Source organism: Natator depressus, chromosome 4, assembly GCF_965152275.1.
Source record: "Natator depressus isolate rNatDep1 chromosome 4, rNatDep2.hap1, whole genome shotgun sequence".
Taxonomy (NCBI): domain Eukaryota; kingdom Metazoa; phylum Chordata; order Testudines; family Cheloniidae; genus Natator; species Natator depressus.
The window spans coordinates 119052910-119075892 of NC_134237.1; the positions used below are offsets into that span (position 1 = coordinate 119052910).

General features: G+C 44.0%; 1 protein-coding gene across 1 annotated transcript in view; it reads left to right on the forward strand.

Annotated features, from left to right (window-relative positions):
• Positions 1-3214: 3214 nt before the first annotated feature.
• CPZ (carboxypeptidase Z) overlaps positions 3215-22983 on the forward strand; it is a 55498-nt gene continuing 35729 nt past the window's right edge. The window contains exon 1 of the mRNA XM_074951768.1: positions 3215-3595. Within this exon, the coding sequence (XP_074807869.1) occupies positions 3508-3595 (88 nt within the window). The 5' untranslated portion in view covers positions 3215-3507. The remainder of the gene's footprint in view (positions 3596-22983) is intronic.

Genomic DNA, 22983 nt, shown 5'->3' on the forward strand with positions numbered 1-22983 from the left:
TTGAGCAGATGATTAGCTTGTCTTCCTTTTATCACAGCATCGGGGAAGTTATTTTAGAACAGTGCTCTCAATCTTTCCAGGCTACTGGACCCCCTTTCAGGAGGCTGATTTGTCTTGCGTACCCCCACTGAAAATCCACTTGCTTACAAAGTCAGACATAAAAATGCAAAAGTGTCACAGCACACTCTAACTGAAAAATTGCTTACTTTCTCATTTTTACTATATAATTATAAAATAAATCAATTGGAATATAAATATTGTACTTATATTTCAGTGTATAATATAGAGAGCAGTATAAACAAGTCATTGTATGAAATTTTAGTTTGTACTGACTTTGCTAGTGCTTTTTATGTAGCCTGTTGTAAAACTAGGCAAATATCTAGATGAGTTGATGTACCCACTGGAAGACCTCTGTGTACCCCTAGGGGTATGCATACTCCTGATTGAGAACCACTGTTTTAGAAGTTATAGATTATTAGCTTCTAAGGCCAGAAGGGACCATTATGATCAGCTAGGCTGATCTGCAGAAAACAGGCCATAGAACTGTTTTGATAATTGGGCTGACAAATTAACCCTAACTGTAAGATCAACTGTAAAAAGTATGTAAAAGTTCATAAAATGTCACAATACCATAGAATAATAAATGTTAATGGGAAAAGGTACGTAAAGCAGACAGAAAAAGTGAATTAGTCTAAATAAAAAGGCCTGCTGATATAACTAAAGGACTGTGTTAAAATCATGCTTGGTAAAAACAGAAGATGTGGAACTGGAAATTAATGAACAAAAGTTGGTGTGTTGAATATTAGGCCTAAATGGTGGGCTAAATAACCAGGGAATGGGCTATTCCACCCACCAATCCCCTGGTGGGTCCTTAAGGAAAGAGACTTTGAGAACAATTGGAAGAACAGACAAAGGCTACCGGAATGAGCTTCACCATCATGACTGCCACCCCCACTGGCTCCTGGGACTCTGGAATTTCTTTGTCCTAAGCCTGAGGGATATCCTGACCAGACTGGGCCAGAGAGCGGGCCCCAGACAACATCGCCACCCCTACTGGCTCTGGCTAAATCCTAAACACACCTGAGATGAAATAGGGTCGTACTTTAAAAACAGCAACAACAACAACTCCAGCCCATCTCAACTCATTTCTTCTCTTTTACCCAAAAGGACAGTTATTACCATCTTTAAAACCATCTCTGAGACAAGATTGTTCCTGCTAAAACTCTCTCCAGCTAAGGGAAAGGGAACAGGGGATGTTGTTAAAATGAAAGCCTTACTGAACACTTTATATTTCAAATGCTTTCATTGTTTTTCTTTCTTTTTTGCATCTTTAAGAAAAGGTTAAAAGGATTTTTAATGGTGTATTTGCCATGGAATTAAACAGCTGAGGTCTCTGTATACCAGACCCAGGACCTTTTTTAACACTGTTTAACATTGAACAGTGACTTTGTTATGTTAACCCTTTAGCCCATATAGCCTATCTAACTTAACTGAACAGACCTTCATCCAATACTTTCTCCACCAAACCCATAACTTACATTTGAGCTATTGGCTGTTATAAATTGGAGGTGGTCCATTCCACTTTAATGACATTACACTACTTTTCACTAGCTGAGAATATGGCCCTATGTATTTTTCTAATGTAAACTTTTTAAGATGGGAACATAAGGACATAGGCCAGGAAGGGCCTTCCTGGGTCATTGAGTCCAGTCCATTGCTATCATAGGCAACCCCATCATGTAATCCTATTAATAAATTTATCAAATTCCACTCCTCCACTCCTGCTATGGGAAGGCTGTGCCATAACCTCACTCCACTGATGGTTAGAAACCTTCCTCTAGTTCCCAGCTTATGTTTATTCGTGGTCAGCGTAAAATACATAAGGTATATTTCAGCTTCTGGAAAAAATAGACATGAAATATTCCTATTAAACATCCATTGACCTTTTAAAAAAATGTAAAGTGGCCTATATATTAAGCAAAACAGTATATGCATATGGGAAGTAGCTCACAATTTTATAGCTTTGCATGCTAGCTGCATTGAAGAAATGGCATGGAGAAAGTGAATAAGAAAGTGTTTTTTTACCCCTTTGTATAACACAAGAACCAGGGGTCACTCAATGAAATTAATAAGGATCAGGTTTAAAACAAATATAAAGAAGCACTTCTTCAGACAACACACAGTCAACATGTGGAACTCATTGTCAGGGGATGTTGTGAAGGCCAAAATTATAAGTGGGCTCAAAAAAGAATTAGATAAATTCATTGAGGATAGGTCCATCAAAGCCTATTAGGCAAGGTAGCCACAGACACAACTGTCTGCTCTGGGTGTCCCTAAACTTCTGATTTCCAGCACCTAGGACTAAGTCACAGGGGATGGATCACTTTATAATTGCCCTGTTCTGTTCATTGTCTCTGAAGCATCTGGCACTAGCCGCTGTTGGAAGACAGGATACTGGTAGGGTGACCATGGGTCCTATTTTGGCCAGGACAGTCCCTTTTCAAAGCCCTGTCCTGGCCGTCTCAACAGCTTTGGCAAAACCGGGCATTTGTCCCATTTGCTCTTGCTAACTGATCATCAACTGGCAAGAGCAAACAGCACAAATGCCCAGTTTTGCCAAAAAAGCACCCCAGAAGGGTGCAGAGGAACTTGAGTGGAAGGTGGGGGGCGATGCCAGCCCCACGTGTATGTGTGTGTGGGGGGCACCTCAGGCCAGCCCTGCATGGGGTCAGGGGTGCTCAGGCCAGGGACTGACGCCAGCCCTGTGCAGGGGTGATGCAGGGTTCAGGCTAGTTCCGCACTGGGGCGAAGGGGGCCCTTGGGCTAGCCCCAGGTGGTGTCCCCTTTTCCTTTTGGGGAAATATGGTCATCCTAGATACTGGGCTAGATGGACCATTGGTCTGATCCACTTTGGCCGTTCTTATAGGTAACCACATCAAGGCTCTGCATTGTTTAATGTGCATTCTGCTTTAAATGTGTCATGAGTCTAGCACGTGAAGTATCATTTGTGGGGAGATAGTTACAGGACAGGAGCCGACTGTGTTTCCTCTCTGTTTTAACTGGTGCCTTCCCAGGCAGTTGCAGTCAGTCAGTTTCAGCAAGTTGTAATGTCACACACACTTGAAGGAAGTTCTCAGTTCCCTGGGGGTCTCTGCTGTACAAAGAGCAAACACGCGGGAGGGGCCAGGGACTCCAGGAGCAGGCGGCTGGATTCTTGTGGGACCCCCCTGAAGCTTTTAACAAAATCCAACGCCAGCCTACCAGGGGAGAGGGGCTTCTCCCGCCTTCGGTCTTAAAACCCTTCGCTTTCAAAACACTGAGGCCAACTGTAATATGATTCCTGGACCGTATATCCTGTAAGAGGTGGGCACGCACTTGCATTGCACTAATTTCCTTTGGAGCTTGGCGAGAGAGGGAGAGCGCGCGGCGTGGAGGCTCAAAGTGGAGAAACTCCTCCAGCAGCCAGTGCCACATCACTATTCTGACCGCACACAGAGGCGCTCCAGCATGCTGCTGAGGCTCCTGCTGTTTCTTGGTGCCCTGGTGAGGGTCACTGAGCCTGCCCCACGCTGTGAACCCGGCCAGGAAACCTTAGGTAAGGCTAAAAACTAACAAGCGCCCCTTCATTCCTTTCCCCCAGCTCTGCTTCTGGAGGAAAACAGAAAGGGAGCAAACTTCACGCTGAGGGAGGGGGAGAAATGAACAATATTCTGCCGCCCCCCTCCAGATGTGGGGATCGGATTGCTCTTCGGAAGGACACACAAACTTGCAATGCTAGTAACGTGTTTATGCTCTAAGCATGAATGAGAAGGAAGCCAACTGTGTTGCTTTGTAATAGCAAATCTCTGATGGTGGTGGATGTAAAATGTTTCCCCATCAGCATTTTGTAGAGCATGTGTGGCTGTGTCTCTTTGTTGAAGTACTTACAAAGTTACAATCTATAGGACTAGGCTGACCAGATAGCAAATGTGAAAAATTGGGATCCCTTTTTTTCCCCTGGAGGGGGGTACAGTTGCTTATATAAGATAAAGCTCCCAATATTGGGATAGTCCTGATAATATCAGGACGTCTGGTCACCCTATATAGGATCCTCTAACTCCTGCTTTGGGGAACACAGAAGAATCTCCCTCTTTCTGGCCTTTCTTTCTCAGAAAGTGAGCCTCAGATTGCTGGAAGATGAACTTTCAACCTGGTGTGTGTTTTTGTGCTTATGAAAATCTTCTTCTCACATTTACTTTTTGGTTACTTATTAAGTGCAAAGGAACTTTTATTTAGTCCAAATGAATTTCATTAGGAGCTTAGTGTGCTGGATAGCTGTAGATTTTAGCATGTTATAACCCACACAAAGTTTAGATAGATTGATTTGATGGACACTTTTACACACACTGGAATAAAGGCTAGATTTATATAGGAGCACTTGGTTAAAATGAATTGAAATCTTTTATTTCAGTAACTAAAGTTACACTTAAAACTAACCATTGCTGAAAAACTTTAGTAGCCTTTAAAAAATGTATACAGCATTTTTTGTTTTGTTTTTTTAAATTAGCTTAATTCTGATTTTATGTACATGGGCATAAATACAGGGTAATTCTAGTGGAACCAAGAGTTACACCAAAGAAAAGCCAAAGGTAAGGGAGAGGAAATTATGTCCAGTAGATTCCAATTTAAAATGGTTTATAAAAGACATTATATTTTGTTTTATAACTGGGAATTTGTCAGGGGAGGAAGGAAGTTAACCTGAAATTGACCTAAATGTTACCCACAGAAGTTCAGCTATAATTTCAGTTTTTAAATATAACCCATAGATTCTATTTTGAGGCTGAAATGGCAGACTACAATTCTTGGGCAATGGTGCATACAATCTGTCAGTGCAGCTTTCACAAACCTCAACGTGAGGTCTACCATAGACTGAAGGGGTTTATTTTTGTATCATGTTGCTCAAAGATAAGTACCACAGAATATGCAGAGCTAGTTATGGGAACAGACTATATAGGGTACAGTATACAGTTTCTTTAATTGGAGCATAATCAGATCCTACAAAGTCACTTGGAGTTTTGCCATTGACTTCACCGTGGGCAAGCACAATACATAAAGATAAAATTCAACTGGCAGCACAGGCTTGCAAAATGCCTTCACTGCAACAGAACTGCCACCTTTCTGAGTAGAAAGGAAAGGTAGTTGTAGTCAGGCTCACAGATAGTGCACACCCTGCATGTGGAGATCTAGGCTATACACCAGCCCTGAGTAGGGCAATGCAGGTGGGTGTTAGAAAGAGAAAAGGAACTGGCCAATGGGTCCAGAGTAAGATGGTTTCAGTTCCCCATGGAAGGGAGTGTGAGGGAGTTGCATCTGCCACTGGCAAAGGAGAGGAGCATTATCCTGGAATTCCAGAGATCTGGGTTCCATCCCTGGCTCTGCCCCGGTCTTATGTGTGACTTTGGGCAAGTCACTTTGCCTCCCTGTGCCTCCATTTCCCCATCTGTAAATTGGGGATAATGATACAGACCTATATAAGAGTATTATAATCTGGACCAAGAACAAGACAGGGAGTTGAGAGGATGGGATTCCATTCTGGCACACAGCCTGTTTCCCAGAGGGTCGTGGATAATGCCCTAATGCCAGTGAAATGGTATATTTTACTGGGAACTGGAATACATCACTTTATCATTAGTGTCAGGAAAAATAAAAACGAAACAGAGGCAGTCTGCAATCACATGGCTGAAAATACTAAAAGTGGACGATTTCCTCTTAGATTGGGCCAGCTCTGCTATTGAGACACTGTAAGCAATAAAGCTTTAGGGAGCAAATTAGTGAAGATAATAGGTTTACTAAGAATGGGGTACTCAAAAGTTCTCAGCATTGTCCTAACTCTGCTCCCAGGGAAGTAAATGGGAGCTTTAACAGCTCCTTCCGTGGGAACAGAGTTAGGGCAATGCTGAACACTTCTGAAAATCCCATCCTAAATGTTTATTTATGAGTGCAGGTGAGCTGTGAGGGGCATACATTTTGCAATTTGCCTATAGCAAATCACTTTGCTCATCCAAATACCTAGGGCTAGTGCTGAGAATATATACAATATTTAGGTGGATAGGAAGGAGTCTTTGTGTACGTCTATTTGAAGAAAATGTAACTGCTATCTTCGCAACTGTCTCTAGTGCCACCTAGTGCTTAAAGGGCAGAATTGTGTTAGATATTGTTACCACAATTTGTGATATAAAATACCTAAAGTTGTTAGGCCCCTAAGCAGGAGATTTCCAAAGGTATAAAGGACATTTAGGCATCCAGATCCCACTAACTTTCAATGAAAACCTCCCCCACAAATCCATATTCAGGTATCTCACTATTAACAATATGCCAGACACATCCTACAGATAACCTTGTCCAGCTGGGCTAAGCATAGTGTGATTGCCTGTGCCCGTCACACTCCAGAAAGCTTATAGTTAAATAATAAACTTGGACAGCCATGGCCAATTTGACTTTGCCCCTGAGATCAAAAACACTCTCACCCACACCCGATGACCCTTTGCAGGCCAGAGAAGGCAGGTAAAACCAAATGTTTTTGGAATAATATTTTATCTCTATAAAAATGTTTTCAAAACATATATTTCTCTATGGACCTAATCAAAAGCCCATGAAAATCATTGCCTTCCATAGGCTTTGGAAAAGGCCCTATCTCTGTGTGTGAATGAATGTACTATAGTACACGTGAATAGTGATTTATCTGCCTTAGATATTTCTAAAACTACTTTTCCCTTGATGTCTATATCTACACACACACACACTCAGATGAAATCATGCCAAAACAAACGCTAATGCAAAACTAACACTAAAGTTATGAACTCAGACATACTTAAGTTAATGGGCCAAATTCTGGTCTTGGTTACACATGTTCAAATTTGGAGGTTTTTCATTGATTCATTTGAGTTATGCTGGATTTATACCACTATAACTAGGAGGAGAATTTGGCCCAATAGTTCCCCATCAGTATTAACCCAGCCCCAGTAGACATCCCATATAATGTATGGTATAGATTCAACAATATAAATAGTAATAAATTCTGGTTTATATTTCACAAGGAAAGCAGGACTAGAAACTACGAACTATATGGTGAAGTTCCCTTATGGTGAAATCTTAATTTCTGAAGAGATCCTTTTCTGATGAAATTTTTCAAGCATGACTTCAGCCCAGTGACAACGTTTTCCTCTGAATGTTTATACAATGTTGGGTCATGCATTTTTGAATTATGCATTGTGACCCGGTACAAGGGCACTTATTAGCCCAGATCCTACAGGTTTTGGGCAGCAGCCAGTTAACCCTGACCTATTAGAGGAAGCAGATGAAATATAAAGGGCTGCCTTGGAGACAGTAAGCGGGGAAAATAGCTGGGTGTGAGCTGCACCCGTGCCCACAGGTTTTTAGAGCTGGAGGGACTGCTGAACGTTGAGTGTGGCTGTTGTCTTGGTTTGCTACTATTGTGTTGATTTGAACTTTTTATGAGTTCCCATAAATGGGTCGCTGAGGAGAAGGGACCAGGACTGACTGACTGGCCATCTGACTGTTTATTTGGGCTGGGAAAACACGACACCAGATCACATATGGTAGAGAACGTGGGCAGCTGATCTGGCCTGAAACTGAACACCAGTGCTGCCAAAATGGAAAAGGAATCCCATCTCCAATGGCTTGTGAAGCAGAAGCAGCAACTCCAGTTCCAGCGATTTATGGACCAACTGCAGCAGATCATTCTCTGTCTTGTGAACCAGGGATCTCTTGGAGTCCAAGGAGTAGAGGTAGATGCATAGTCCCTAGAGACCTGAGTGGGGAAGGGGCCCTGACCAAGATGGGGCCGGAAGATGATCGGGAAGGGTACTTGGAGATATTTTAGTGGCTGGCCCTGGCACACCAGTGGCCCCAGGGGCAATGGTCCCTCCAGTTGGCCCCCTATCTGACAGAAGGCTCAGGGCCTAAGACTGCACTATGGTCAGGGATTATAGAGCCCTTAGACTGCTATTTTGGACCATCTGGGTCTCATTGTGGAGAGGTACTACCCACGGTTCCAGGCTGAAGCCTTCACCCTGGGCTCTTGCACCTGGGCTGCTGCACAATGCCTCCTAGACTTTTGCTGCTGGTGGCTAAGGCCAGAATCTGAGTTCCCCAGGGAAATCATCGAGCAGGTGGTACTCAAGTAGTTCTGTCATGTCGTGCTTACTGGGACCCCAGGAGTGGATTTACTGGCATGGGGCAGCCAAACTGGAGACCGCAGTGCGTTTGGTTGAGAACTTTTTGGAGGCTGAACTAGACTGTGGGTCACCTGCCTTGACCTGAATCAGGAGAAGTGGGTCCATTGGCTTCCCCCTGCAAGGTGTTGGTGTCATGAAAGAGGAGACAATGCAGGGATTTGAGAGGGTCATGGGAAGGCTGTTCTGTGGGTTGGGACAGCCATCCCCCCTCCCCACTGGAGACTACTCCTCCTTTGGGAGCAATGGTCCCCAAAGGGTAAATTGGGTGGGGATTAAAGGGGCCGGTGAGAGAAGGGGAGCAGACAGGAGCTGCAGAATCTGCTTCCTTGCTGATGACCAATACTGACCAGAGGGGTACTGGTACAACCCGAGGGACAGGAAGGAGCTCAGATCTGCTTCAGCTGTGGGCAGGATGGCCATGGCTACAGCTTCTGAAACTCTTATGGAATGTGACTATGTCATAGCCTGCTCCTCCAAGACCTCAGCACTCCTCAGGGAGCTCAGTGCTCTAGTTATCCCCATTACAGTCAATGGGGTTGGTTGACTCCAGCTCTGGCCAGACATTTTTGCATGAGCAGCTATTGGGACCCAATTTCCCAAGGATTGGACGGGGGGGGGGTATTGCTGATATGTTGTATTTATGGGTATTTCCAACCATATCCCACTATCCAACTTCAGCTGCCCATAAACAGGAGAGCTGCAAAGTTGGTGGTGGCTGGGTCAAAAGAATTGCCATATCCAGTGGTGCTGGGTTGGGTCTGGGGACTGGTAATGGGCCTGCTACAGGACCCTGCCTGGATCCCAGCCCATAGGAGGAGGCTGATGTACTGCTTAGGAAGAGCTTCCTCTTTGCTGATCCTGACTTACTACCCCAGTGCAGAAAACACATAAGGAGCGTCATCTTGCCCAGAAGCAAACTGTACTACCATATAAGATCTGAGGAGGTGGGCCCATAAATCCACTGCCACCCACTGTGGTTCAAATCCCCTGTAGGTAACCCTGCAGAGGTCAGACTTCCAGATACCACAGGCTAGGGCAACTCAGGGTTCCAGGGGCCCTACAGATCCTGATCCAGAGCCAGTGCAACAAATATAGAAGAGCACAGTGACGCAGAGTAATTTGGACATCCTGATAGATCCACACAAGGGTTATTACCTTTGGTGATCCTGTTGATGGAAAATTAGTCTCTCACCAACTCCAGTGACTTTGTTCAAGAACACCAAAATGATGGAGTGTTTAGCCGTTTGCATGGGCATCTGGCCAGGGTGAACAGGACCCTGGTGCATGAGGTATAGGATGCACAGTACCCTCACTTTGAACTTGAGGGAGATGTTCTGATTCAGGTGGTCAAAGAGTCCAAACTGGGATATGCCAGTCACAACTGCCGGTTCCCAGCTCCTCAGGCTGGCCCACGAAATACCTTGGTCTGGTCACTTAGGCGTGAAAAACCAAACCAAACCAGAAATGGGTATGGGCTCATTTCTTTTGGCTAGAGATATGTCAAGAGGTTAAGGACTCTTGATTCTATGATTCTATGACTACTGCACCTCTTGTCCTGAATGCCAGCTGGTGAGTCCCCAATCTATTCAAAGGGCCCCCTTTGTTCCTCTTTCCCTGGTAGTTATATCATTTGACTGCACTGGGGTAGATTTAATCTGGCCCCTTGAGCCTATGGCCAGGGCGTGCTGCTATATATTATTTATTTATCTTGGACTACACCAGCTGGTACCCTAAAGCCATTCCCCTGCAGTCAGTGTCAGCCCAGATGGTTGCTGATGAGATGCTAAAGGCGTTTTCTCAGGTAGGCAACCCCAGGGTGATGCTGACTGATTAAGGCACCACCTTCATGTTAAGGCTACTGCATGAAGTTTGCTTCCTACTTAACAAAGTCCATAAGAACCTCAGTCTGCCGGCTCCAAACAGGAGGGTTGGTGGAGTGTTGTAACCGGCCCCTAAAGGGAATACTGTGCAAGTTCATCACAGCCGAATCCCACAATGGGGACAGAGTACTGCCACAGCTCATGTTTGCTGTCAGGGAGGTGCCCCAGTCTTCTACGGGGTTCTTTCCTTTTAAGTGGCTATATGGAAGGCCGCCCCATGGAGTTCTGTTCCTTGTGCAGGGAGCCTGGCAAGATCAAGGGGACTAAGGCTGAGAATGCCGTCCAATATGTCCTGAATCTTCTGAGACTGTAGTTAACGAGGGCCTTTGCCAAGCAGAAATGTACAGGCTGTGACGCCCACACAGGAGCAGTATTACAAGAGCATTGCAAGGCAGAGGGTTTATCAGCCTTGGGACCCAGCCCTGGTATTGCTACCTAGCGCCGAGAGCAAATTGCTGGCTAAATGGCAGGGCCCCTTTGAGATAGTGCTGGGTGGGGAAAGATTATGAGATTTGGCTAGCTGGAAAGAGACAGGGCATCCAGCTGGACCATGTGAACTTACTGAAGCCCTGGAATGGCTGAAAGGCCATGTTTATCCACCCAGTCCACAGGAACTAGACTAAGGCCCTCAAATACCAGAGGTGGGGGCTGTCCTGCTGTAACTCTGGGAGACAACCTCACCACCCTACAGAGAGCAAGCCCGCAAGCTAGTCCAGAGCCTTTATGACATCTTCACCATCAAGCCTGGGAGGACGCACCTCACTGAGCACCACACACAAATTATCCCAGATGTTAAGTACAGAAAGGAAAATTCCGGATGTAGGGATAGTCAAGGAGTCACCAAGTGAATGGGGTGGCCCCATTGATTTAGTGGCCCCATTGATTGATTTAGTAGCCAAACCTGACAAGTGTGTTCCCTTTTGTATTGATCTTAGAGAGGTTAATGTCGTGTAGAGGTTCAGAACATATCCCATGCCCAGAATATATGAGATGCTGGAAAGGCTGGGTAGGGCCTGCTTAATAACCATACTAGACCTTATAAAAGGCTACTGGCACCAGAGTCTAAAGATGAGACAGCCTTTGCCACCCTTTTTAGCCTCTCTCAGTTTTGAACTCTCCCATTTGGACTCTGTGGGGGCTCCCGCCACTTTCCAGTGGCTAATGGATAGGGTACTGCAGCCTCACCGGCAGTACTCTGAGGCCTATCTCAATTACATTGTTGTCTATTGTAGCACCAGGGAACATCGTCTCAAGTGGATCGCCACTGTCCTGCAGTCTCAAAGGGAGGCAGGCCTAACAGCTAGCTCTGCAAAGTGAAAGGTGGGGTGTGCCGAAACAAAATACTTAGCATGTGCCCTGGGGAATGGACGAATCTGACCCTTAGCCAGCAAGGGAACAGCCCTGTTAGAGTGCCCAATTCCCAACCACCAAAAGGCAGGTCAACTCGTTTTTGGGGTTAACAAGATACTATATGTGGTCTGTCCCTGGGTTTCCCATTCCCCACCGCCCCCATGGACCTCCTGAAGGATAAGGCCCCCCTGAAAGGTTCAGTTGGCTTCAGGCTACATAGGTGCATTTGGCACACTCAGGCACATCTTCGGCAGCAAACCGGTGCTGCTGAGCCTGGATTTTACCAAAGAATTCATACTACAAACACATGCCTCCTTAAGGTGGTTCCATGCGGGTGGTGGAAGATGGAGAACACCCCATCGTATATCTCAGTAGAAAGCTTCTCCCTCAGGAGAAGAAGTATTCAGGGTTAGAAAAAGCTTTGCTGTTAAGCGGCCGATGGAGTTGTTGAGATACTGCCTCCGGGAGCGTCCTTCATCCTGATCATGGACCATGTGCCCCTCAAATGGTTACAGGCTATGAACGATTACAATGCCAGACTTACACATTGGCATCTGGCCCTGCAGCCATTTTCTTTTGTGGTGAACCTTAGGCCTGGGACAGCCCAGGGACCACAGGTATTTTTCTGCACGAAGGACGGTCTGCTCTCTGCCACACTCTTGGGGTATGTGTGTGTGTGTGAGAGAGAGAGAGAGAGAGTGACCGGGTACAAGGGCATTTCTTAGCCCAGACCCTAAGGGGTTAAGGCAGCAGTCAATTAACCCTGACCTATCAGAGGAAGCGGGGAAAATATAAAGGGCTGCCTGGAAGGTGGCAAGGGGGAAAAACAGCTGGGTGTGAGCTGAAGCCCTGCCCACAAGTATGGAGAACTCAGTGGGGAGAGGGCAGTTGAAGGTAGCTGCTGCCTTTGCTACTACTGTTTTTGTTTTGTTTTGGGTTTTCTATAAGTTCCTACAAAAGGGTCCCTGAGGAGAAGGGACCATGACTGACTTGACTACTTATCTGAGCTGGGAAGAGAGGGCACCAGTTTACAAGCAGGTATAGAAGAAATACACCTTTACCATAGGTTCCAAGTGGCGTATTAGCAATGGGCTTGCTGGCTCAAGCATACTCAATTTTTATCTGGATCAAGAGTTTAGAAACCATCTTTGCCTTCACAGAATTCTAGATAATTGGAATTTGGGGATTTATAATAATTTTGCCCATTATAGAGATTGGGATCTTATTCTTAGAGCATTTGTAGACTGGCGTAGCTCCACTGATTTAAATGAGAGTACTTCTCATTTACATGAGTGTGAGAGGGAGAATCAGGCCTGGGGAAGAAATGCATAATTCAGAACCAGATCCAGATTTGGATTTTCTCTAATCATCACCACCAGAGTTTCAGGCTATTTGGATCCAGGGCCTCAGCTGAGATCCTAGCTATTAAAATATAAATAGATTATCAGATTTGACTGATATTTCTTGCAGATTTCTGTGGTCCCCACAATACCTGGTGTGCTACATTACTGTCTTTCTGATTTCCCTAAACTAGTGAAAAGAGGAAATATTTTAATATAGCTAGACCATGTTTATTTCTATTATTTTTTTGTGTTACAGTAACATCTGGAAGACCCAACCAACATCAGAGTCCCATTGTGCCAGTCACTGAACAGACAGCCCCTGTCCTGAAAAGCTTAGTTTTCCAGAGCAGGGGCTGTCTGTACAGTGCCTGTGCCTGCAGGCTCAGAGAAAGGAACACAAGTTGAAGAGTGGGAAATAAGGTACAAAGAGGTTAAATGACTTGCCCAAGGACACACAGGAAGACAGTGGCAGAGCCAAGGACTCAGTTCACACCACTTGAGTCCTAGTCTGATGCCTGAGCCACAGGACTGTCCCTCCTCTTCAGTAACACCGTGTTACTTAGATCCCTGTCTAAATTGTTGGGGTTTTGAATGCTCCCTGGCCCCATCTCACCTGTTATTTTAATCTGTTTCACCTGCAGCTGAGCTGATTTAACTTTCCCTTATGAAAGAAGCATTAAAAGAAAGGACCTGCAGACCTCTAAGTTAGCATTGTTCATGGAAAATGCATGTTAAAAAGCAGCCCGACCACATGCGGCATTGTCAAAAGCTCCAGCCAATCTGGCAGTCCCTGTTTTTTAACTGGTAGTTGCCCAAGCACAGATTTCTAAAGCACCTTACCTGAGGCCAAAATGCATTTATTTCACCGTCGTTTCCTGTTTAAATATTCAGCTGGAAGAGCTCCTTGTAGAGTGACTTTAAGAACCAGTCAGACATGGAGGATAGCACCCGAGGACCTGTTTCTGAAGGCATTCAGACTGCAGAGGAGAGAGGCAAATGCCTCTGGTGGTTTGGGGGAAAGAGTAACTGCAACACTGTTAAGCAAAGGATGTGTGTGGGGAAAACCTCCAAATGTGTATGGCAGTGATTGGCAACGTTTGGCATGCGGCCCGCCAGGGTAAGCCCCCTGGCGGGCCGGGCTGGTTTGTTTACCTGCTGCGTGCACGGGTTCGGCCGATCGCGGCTCCCACTCGCCGTGGTTCGCCGCTCCAGGCCAATGGGGGCTGCGGGAAGGGCGGCCAGCACATCCTTTGGCCCACACCGCTTCCTGCAGCCCCCACTGGCCTGGAGTGGCGAACCACGGCCAGTGGGAGCCGCGATCAGCCGAACCTGCAGACGCGGCAGGTAAACAAACTGGCCCGGCCCGCCAGGGGGCTTACCCTGGCGGACCGCATGCCAAAGGTTGCCGATCCCTGGTGTATGGTTTAGAGAGAGATAATTACTTCTTCTTCTCATACTGCTATGAATTATTTTTCAAAGCAAAGAGAGATTAGGCATTAATCTATATCTCAGGTTCTCAAACTTCTTCATACTGTGGACCAGGTCTTGAGAGGACATTATCTCATGGATTGCATGCCTGCCATTCATGATCTTGCCTACCCCTTCTTATTTGCAATCACATCACTTCCCTGTGACACCCGCTCCACTCTGTGCCTCTCTCATCCTATTTTCCAGGAAACATTTATCTGCTTCCTGGGGTTTTTCTCCTCCTTCATCCCTGCACATGCTGTCTTGCCATTTGGTTCCCTTCTGCCCTGACACACTGCTTGGCCACCTAGTCCTTTTCTCCCTGGACATACTGCCCAGCTGCCTCATTCCCTTGTCTCTTGGAAATTCCTCTCTCTTTGGCATTTGTCACCTCCATTCTCACTGGTAGTTCTGGTCCCTGAAAGTGGCTTCTGTCTCTTCAGTTCCCCATATTATTATCAGTGGCCATGTAGAGCAGCTAGGCAGGCTTCCACTTATTGTTTCCAGCTGCTGTTCTGTGCTTTCCTTTGCAAAGCAGAATTACCCAATGGTATTTGTTCTTTTGCATTTTATTGCTTAATAGCAGCTTTTGTCTAGATAATGTTTCAAGGAAAACATTCATTGTGAAAACTGAGTTGGTTAATCAGATAGTCTGGCAAAAAAAACCCAAAACAAAGCTAATATCCCTGGAATTTGAAATGCTTTGTGTATATTCTGAAAAGCAGATGTTTCGTCTATAAACCCTTCTAGAAAAGGAATGAATATTTCCAACAAAAGAGCCCAGGCTTTTAATCTCATACTCACAAAGAAATTCAGTGAACCCAGAAGTGGATGTGTCAGTCATGATAACACAAATGATCTAATCTGGCTCATTCAATAAACCATAAAGACACCATTGCATTGTCACATTGAGGTACTTCTGTGGGTCTAGATTCATTAACAATTCTGGGACTGAACCTGCAACCCGACTTCACACAAGATCCCCATTGGCTTTACTACTGACTGCATTAAAATCCACTATAAACTAAACCATGATACTGGAAATATCTATAGAGTCACATTGGCTGGGTGAGGGTTAATCCTAGCCGCCTGTGTCTTTCGCCACTGAATCATCTGAGAGGGGGAGAAATGTAAGCTTGGCACTAGAATGGCTGCATTTTAGATTTTCAAGTTTGCCTTTACAAATTGAAAGCAGAAGAGTATATTATAGAAAGCACTCAGGCAGCTCCAACCAGCTCTTCAAAAGTGGGATTTTATCCATATTTTTAAATACAAGACGTACTCTCCCAAACTTTATTGCACCTCCTGCAGAGCAGCCAGGGATAACAATAAACACAACTCATACAGGGTCCACTGGATCTGGAAGACAATCGGTTCTTTGTACCCATCAGTTCTGTTTGAGGAAGGGTCTAAAATTGGGGAAACAATGACATGAAAGGGAGCAATGTCTCTGCAGCATTCACCCTATGGAAGTCCCTGCTCAACACCTGTAAAGGACGGGATCACTAGGAGCAGGGCTCCGGGTTAACCACAGGAGCTGGCAGATATCAATGCTTTGTGCATCCCCTCCAATTTCATGGGCCTCTAAAATGGAGTGTGTGTGGAGGGGCTGATCTGGTATGGTCAGTGGCACGGCTTGTGCAGGAGCCTCACTGAGACAGAACACAGCAGGTGGAGCACTGCAGAGTATGTCATCTCTGTGCAGAGCCCCAGGACCTGTGTTATTTCCCTACAGATCCTTGGGCTTTGTGGGGATCAGGGGCCACAGACCCTTCCCCTGGGAGGAGAATGCACAGCAGCAACTTCAGGGAGCTGCCCTCATGGAGTTTTGTACTGACTGTTTCACGGGCAGGGAGGGTTTGGCCCAGGTAAGTGCATCCCTGATTATTTTTAAGTATGGGCCCTGGACAATTATTTTTGTCCCATGCTGAATCATAACTTCTTGATTATGTACAAGCATTGGAATTTGGGATCATGATAGTTTCCAAAGAACTGTTTAATCAGAAATGCACATTTGGGATGGGCTTTGCAACATTTCTGTCCTCTGTTTTTATGTACATGAAATACTAATCTCTTTATCAGAAACACAGCAAACTAAGTAGCAAATCTCTAACGATCTCTTTTGTAGAGATATCTATGGAGTCAATTGTATGATGACATAAGTAACTTAACTTGACTTGGGCATTGCATCCATGTTACTGACAGCAGATTTCTGCTCATTATCTAAAAATTAGAATATCTTTTTGTGTCAACTTTATTTGTTTATTAATAGATCTATCTAATCATCATTCTGCTTGGTAACATTAATGCTACTTTTGGTAATTTGAGTGGAGCATGGGAAAAAAAAACTGGACCTGTTGTCTTGGATTCCTGGATGACAGCAAATGCCTTGTACAGTTGTGCATTTCTCATGACCTCGTCATTAAGAACCCCTGGTTTTATAGGAAGCAAAATCTCCAATTTACTTGGCTGAATGATGGAATGAACAAGGAAGATGATTGATTGCATTATAATCTCTTGTTGCACGAAATCATCCATCAGAAACTGCAGTACTTATTGGTCTGCCGCACTCACTAACGCCGACCACAAATTAGTCTTCACCAATTTCCGTTTCAGACAAAAGAGCATAGGTAAAGCAACCGTTGGGTTACCAAAATTCGAATGATCTAATCTAGAAATCAATAGCATTCATAACCACTATGGAGTTAAAATCCTGAACACGTTGGAGAGGCTATCAGAATATATTGATGCTGAATCCACCTGGACAGACTTTAGATCTCAGATAATTGATGCAGACATGACTCTCATTACTCCCTCCCAAAAAGCCAGGAAGCCCTGGATCTCTGTTAATATTTTAATCATCATTGAACAGAATCACATATGAGAGGTGTTACGATCATATGTCATAAGCTAAATGACTCTCATAATAAATCAATGTGCACTAACTGAAAAGTTTTTCTGGAAGCCAAAGCCATCTCACCTGAGGAAACTTCTGCAGGAACAATGTAGCCTCCCTTCTATAAACACTTGTGCAACCTCACTCACGAGAAAAGTCATTCATTTGATGTGGTCTACTCCAGTTTTTGTCAGCTAATCAATGAAAAAGCGGAGTTCATGGCAGGCTGAAGGGAACATTTCTGACAGCTGCTAAATGCACCTTAGTTTCTTTGGACCCTGACATTAAGGCTGGTGCCAAGTTGACCCATTTAGCACAAAACTATCCTGGTGAATTCACTATCACTGAAATCACAGTGCTGCAAAGCTGCTGAAGTGAAATAAGGCAGCAGGAATCTGTGAAGTTCCTGTGGCATTATTAAAAAGTGTAGGACCAACTATTCTTTTGTGGCTGCAGACACTGTTCATTATCATCGGGAGAAGAGTCAGTCCTGTCTGACTGGCAAAAAGGTAATATTTTACCACTTTGCAAACGTAAAGGCAGCAAATGAGACTTTTATAACTATTTAGGCATTACTCTTCTATGCATCCCAGGGAAAGTTTTTTCTTCTCTCTTGTTGGTCTCAGCTGATGGTATCTTAAGGAGTTAAGAGAAGACCACAACAAGCTGGCTTCACTCCTGGCCATTCCATGACAAAGCAAATCTTCCCAGTGCACTAGCTTATCGAGAAGGCATGAGAATTCAAGGACCCATTCACATTGCATTTCTGGATATCAAGGCCGTGATTGACTCTGTATCGCTTTGGCTGAGCTTGAAATTTGTAGGCCTCCCTGGCAAGCTTTGCGGAATATTCTGTCTTCTAACTACTGCTAACTCCTCAAGCTGCATTCTTGTAAGTGGAAAAAGAACTGCCGTCTTCTGAATTAGGTCACGTGTTTGACAAGGATGCCTTGCTGCCCTAGATCTCTTCAATGCCGTCATCGATTACATGCTAGACCACACACTAAGGAAATGCAGGTTAGGCATTCCCCTTGATGAGGAACCTCATTGACACTGATTTTGCTGTCAATATAGTGCTAGTTGTTGAATCAATGGATGGGCTAGTTGCAGCAATTAAAGCCCTAGGAAGGTCAGTGGCAAAAGTCAGCCTCAAAATTAGTTGGAATCAAACCAAAATTCTTCCTGATAGGTATTTTGAACACACTGGAGGCACTAGCCCCTTCGTGGGTGACCACCCAGTCAAGATTGTTGGTGATATCACCTACCTCCACTCTACTGTTAATAACATGGGTGGCACTGAGAAAAAACTTGAAGCCCACACTGCAAGAGTGTCATCAGTATGGGGTGCCTCATCAGAAATGTCTTTTGCAAACCGAACACCCTGATACGTACAGAGATGAAGCTGAAGATATATAATGTTTTGATGGTCAGTATTCTGACCGATGGGACTGAAAAAAGGCCTCTCACTGTCAAGACTGAAAAGAAGTTGGACACAGATGAAGCATCAAATGGTATGAATTCCAGTAGAAGGAAGAGATCCATTTTCTAGCTAATGAAGTCCTGTTCTCTCAAATGGTGACCCAATGCTCTCTAAGGTGTTTTGGTCATTTGCTCAGAATGCCTTCCAACTTCCCTGTGAGAATCATCTTTAACTTTGACCCAATGAAAGCAGGATGGAAAAAGACTCCTGGAAGACTTAAAACACAATGGCAGAATGATGTCAACAGTTAGCATTCTATCCCATACCATGTGCTCTATCTGGATCAGGACAGAAAATGATGGAGACACATAATGCATTTGCTGTCCTCCATACTGTCCAACCAACAGCATGAGAAGTAACTTAATCTAACCTTAACTGCCTAATTAGCTAATTTCTCATGGGAATATGCCACAGAGTTTGTTGTAGGAGATCATATTTCTGAATCATCAAGTCTCTGAAACCTACCGAACAGTGGTCAACATTAGAGCTAGTTGGAAAAATTTCATCAAAACGGTTTTCCATTAGAAAATGCTTTTTTAACAAAACCTATTCTTTGTGAGAAATTGTATTGATTTGATGAAATTGTTATAAGAAAATGGGAAAAGCATTATGAAAATGTTAAAATGTTCTCTCTCAATATTTTCAGAACAAAAAGGTTTAAGTTTACTTTATTTTATATTAAAAATTAAAAAGGTTGAAATTGAAATGAAACAGTTCAAATTTATCAAAACAAATTTTTGATTGATCTGAGGAAAAAAAATAGAATTTTCTTCCATGAAAAATTACAAAATTTTGGCTTTTCATCCAGAGATGTGATGCTTTCCCCCAACCCCCCAAATCTCAACATTGTTGATGGGCCAGAGAATTTGTTTTCTGACAAACTCTAGTCAGTATGTGAAGTTTCAGGTGAAGAAAAGAAGTCCAAGAACAATCCATAAGGCATCTAGCAAATATTCAGTGTTGTATATAATGGGGGAGGGAAGCCCTCCTGACTTCTGTAGATAATCAGTTTATGCTCTGAAGCATGAGACTAGTTTACCCCGCTCATAAAATATATATTTACATATATTACTGGTCCCAAAATTATCTGGCCCTTGTGTGAATCCAGCCACTGTATATGACTTGGTGAGTGTTTCCATCTCTTCCATCAGTAGCCATCATGGCAACTTTCCTTATGGCCAGCCGAGTAGGGACTGGGTAGCTGCTAAATTTAGCAAGTCTGCTGCTTCTTGGATGGCCAGGAAGGAAGGAACCAGCAGTATTATAGCAGTTTCAGCTTGCTATGTTTTTCTCTTTGGGTTTCTCCTCTTGTCCCCAGCTGCTGCTAGAATACCTTTTACTGCAGGTGAATGGGAAGAATAGTGAGTTTCCACTGATACTAGTTTTAAGCCACATATCACACTGACTGATGGGTACAACGTTCCTGGTCAGCGATGGAATAGAGTCTGGCAAAGTGTGCATGCCCAACTGTTTCATTTAATGATCAAGGTCTGTTAGAAAGAAAAACACAAGGGGAATATGACAGAGACACTCACGTCTCCTGAGTGCCCCTTATGGGATCGATGTGGTGCTGCAATTTTTTCCCCCCCTGTAGGTTGCCAACCTCACTAGGTGGGTCTTTGGTGGCTCAGCCCTCCAGCCAAGTCATACAGTCAAAAAGGAATGAACCCCTTCCGGCGTAGTAAAGAGTTCAACAAACTGTCAGCCCTCACCTGGGTCTTAAACCCAGTCTCTGGGCCTTTTAAATCCCATCCTTCACTTGGGCTTCTAAACAAGCCTTGTCTCTTTATCCATAGAATATTGAATATAGAATCTCTATGGATAGTAATTCCATGCTTGAATGATAAGAATATAGCAATAAGGATATATTACCGACCACCTGATCAGGATGGTGACAGTGACTGTGAAATGTTCAGGGAGATTAGAGAGGCTACTGAAATAAAAAACTCAATAATAATGGTGGATTTCAGCTATCCCTGTATTGACTGGGTACATATCAACTCAGGACGGGATGCAGAGATAAAGTTTCTTGACACCTTAAATGACTGCTTCTTGGAGCAGCTAGTCCTGGAACCCACAAGAAGAGAGGCAGTTTTTGATTTCGTCTTAAATGGAACACAGGATCAGGTCCAAGAGGTGAATATAGCTAGACCACTTGGTAATAGTGACCATAATATAATTAAATTTAACATCCCTGTGGCATGGGAAAAACCACAGCAGCCCAACACTGTAGCATTTAATTGCAGAAAGGGGAACTACACAAAAATGAGGAGGTTAGTTAAACAGAAATTAAAGGTCATAGCACCAAAAGTAAAATCCCTGCAAGCTGTGTGGAAACTTTTTAAAGACACCATAATAGAGGCTCAACTTAAATGTATACCCCAATTTAAAAAAAAAGAACATAGTAAGAGAACAAAAAAGAGCCACTGAGGCTAAACAACAAAGTAAGAGAAGCAGTGAGAGGCAAAAAGGCATCCTTTTAAAAAGAGGAAGTTAAATCCTAGTGAGGAAAATAGAAAGGAGCATAAGCTCTGGCAAATGAAGTATAAAAAAATTATTCAGAAGGCCGAAAAAGAATTTGAAGAATAGCTAGCCAAAGACTCAAAAAGTAATAGCAAAAAAATGTTTAAATACATCAGAAGCAAGACGCCTGCTAAACAACCAGTGGGGCCACTGGATGATCGAGATGCTAAAGGAGCACTCAAAGACTATAAGGCCACTGTGGAGAAACTAAATGAATTCTTTGCATCGGTCTTCAAGGTTGATGATAGGAGGGAGATTCCCAAACCTGAGTCATTCTTTTTAGGTGACAAATCTGAGGAACTGTCCCAGATTTAGGTATCGTTAGAGGAGGTTTTGGAACAAACTGATAAACTAAACAATAATAAGTCACCAGGACCAGATGGTATTCACCCAAGAGTTCTGAAGGAACTCACATGTGAAATTGCAGGACTACTAACTGCTGTCTGTAACCTATCATTTAAATCAGCTTCTGTACCAAATGACTGGAGGATAGCTAATGTGATGCCAATTTTTAAAAAGGGCTCCAGAGGTGACCTGGGCAGTTACAGGCCAGTAAGCTTGACTTCAATACCGGGCAAAATGGTTGAAACTATAGTAAGGAACAAAATTGTCAGACACATAGAAGGATCTCTCAAAACTGGGTGACTGGGCAACAAAATGGCAGATGAAATTCAATGCTGATAAATACAAAGTAATGCACACTGGAAAACATAATCCCAACTATACATATAAAATGATGGGGTCTAAATTAGCTGTTACCACTCAAGAAAGAGATCTTGGAGTCATTGTGGCTAGTTCTCTGAAAACATCCACTCAATGTGCAGTGGCAGTCAAAAATGCTAACAGCATGCTGGGAATCATTAAGAAAGAGATAGATAATAAAATGGAAAATATCATATTGCCTCTATATAAATCCATGGTACGCCCACATCTTGAATACTGTGTGCAGATGTGGTCGCCCCAGCTCAAAAAAGATATATTGGAATTGGAAAAGATTCCGAAAAGGCCAACAAAAATGATTCAGGGTATGGAACGGCTGCCATGTGAAGAGAGATTCATAAGACTGGGACTTTTCATCTTGGAAAAGAAACGACTAAGGGGGGATATGATAGAGGTCTATAAAATCACAAATGGTGTGGAGAAAGTAAATAAGGAAGTGTTATTTACTCCTCATAACACAAAAACTAGGGGTCACCAAATGAAATTAATAGGCAGCAGGTTTAAAACAAACAAAAGGAAGTATTTTTTCACACAACGCACAGTCAACCTGTGGAACTCCTTGCCAGAGGATGTTGTGAAGGCCAAGACTATAATGGATCAAAAAAGAACTCAATAAATTCATAGAGGATAAGTCCATCAATGGCTATTAGCCAGGGTGGGCAGGGATGGTGTTCCTAGCCTCTATTTGCCAGAAGCTGGGAATGGGCAACAAGGAATGGAGCACTTGATGATTACCTCTTCTGTTCATTCCCTTCAGGGCACCTGGCATTGGTCACTGTTGGAAGACAGGATACTGAGCTAGATGGACCTTTGGTCTGACCCAGTATGGCCGTTCTTATGTTCTCTTTCATGGGGCATAGGCCACTTTCCCAGTGGCCAGTGGGGAAATCCAGGCCTGCCCACTACTCTGGATCCCAAACAGAGGGACCCTATGAACAGCAGGCATGTATGTATTGCTTCCTTTGATTAGTTGCTACTGCATTCCCTGGGCCTCTTCCCACCTGGTCCCTTTATATCCGGTAATTACTACTCCCCCAATAATAGTAAATATAGCCAGATGAGCTCCTGTGGTCAGAGTAGAGCACCT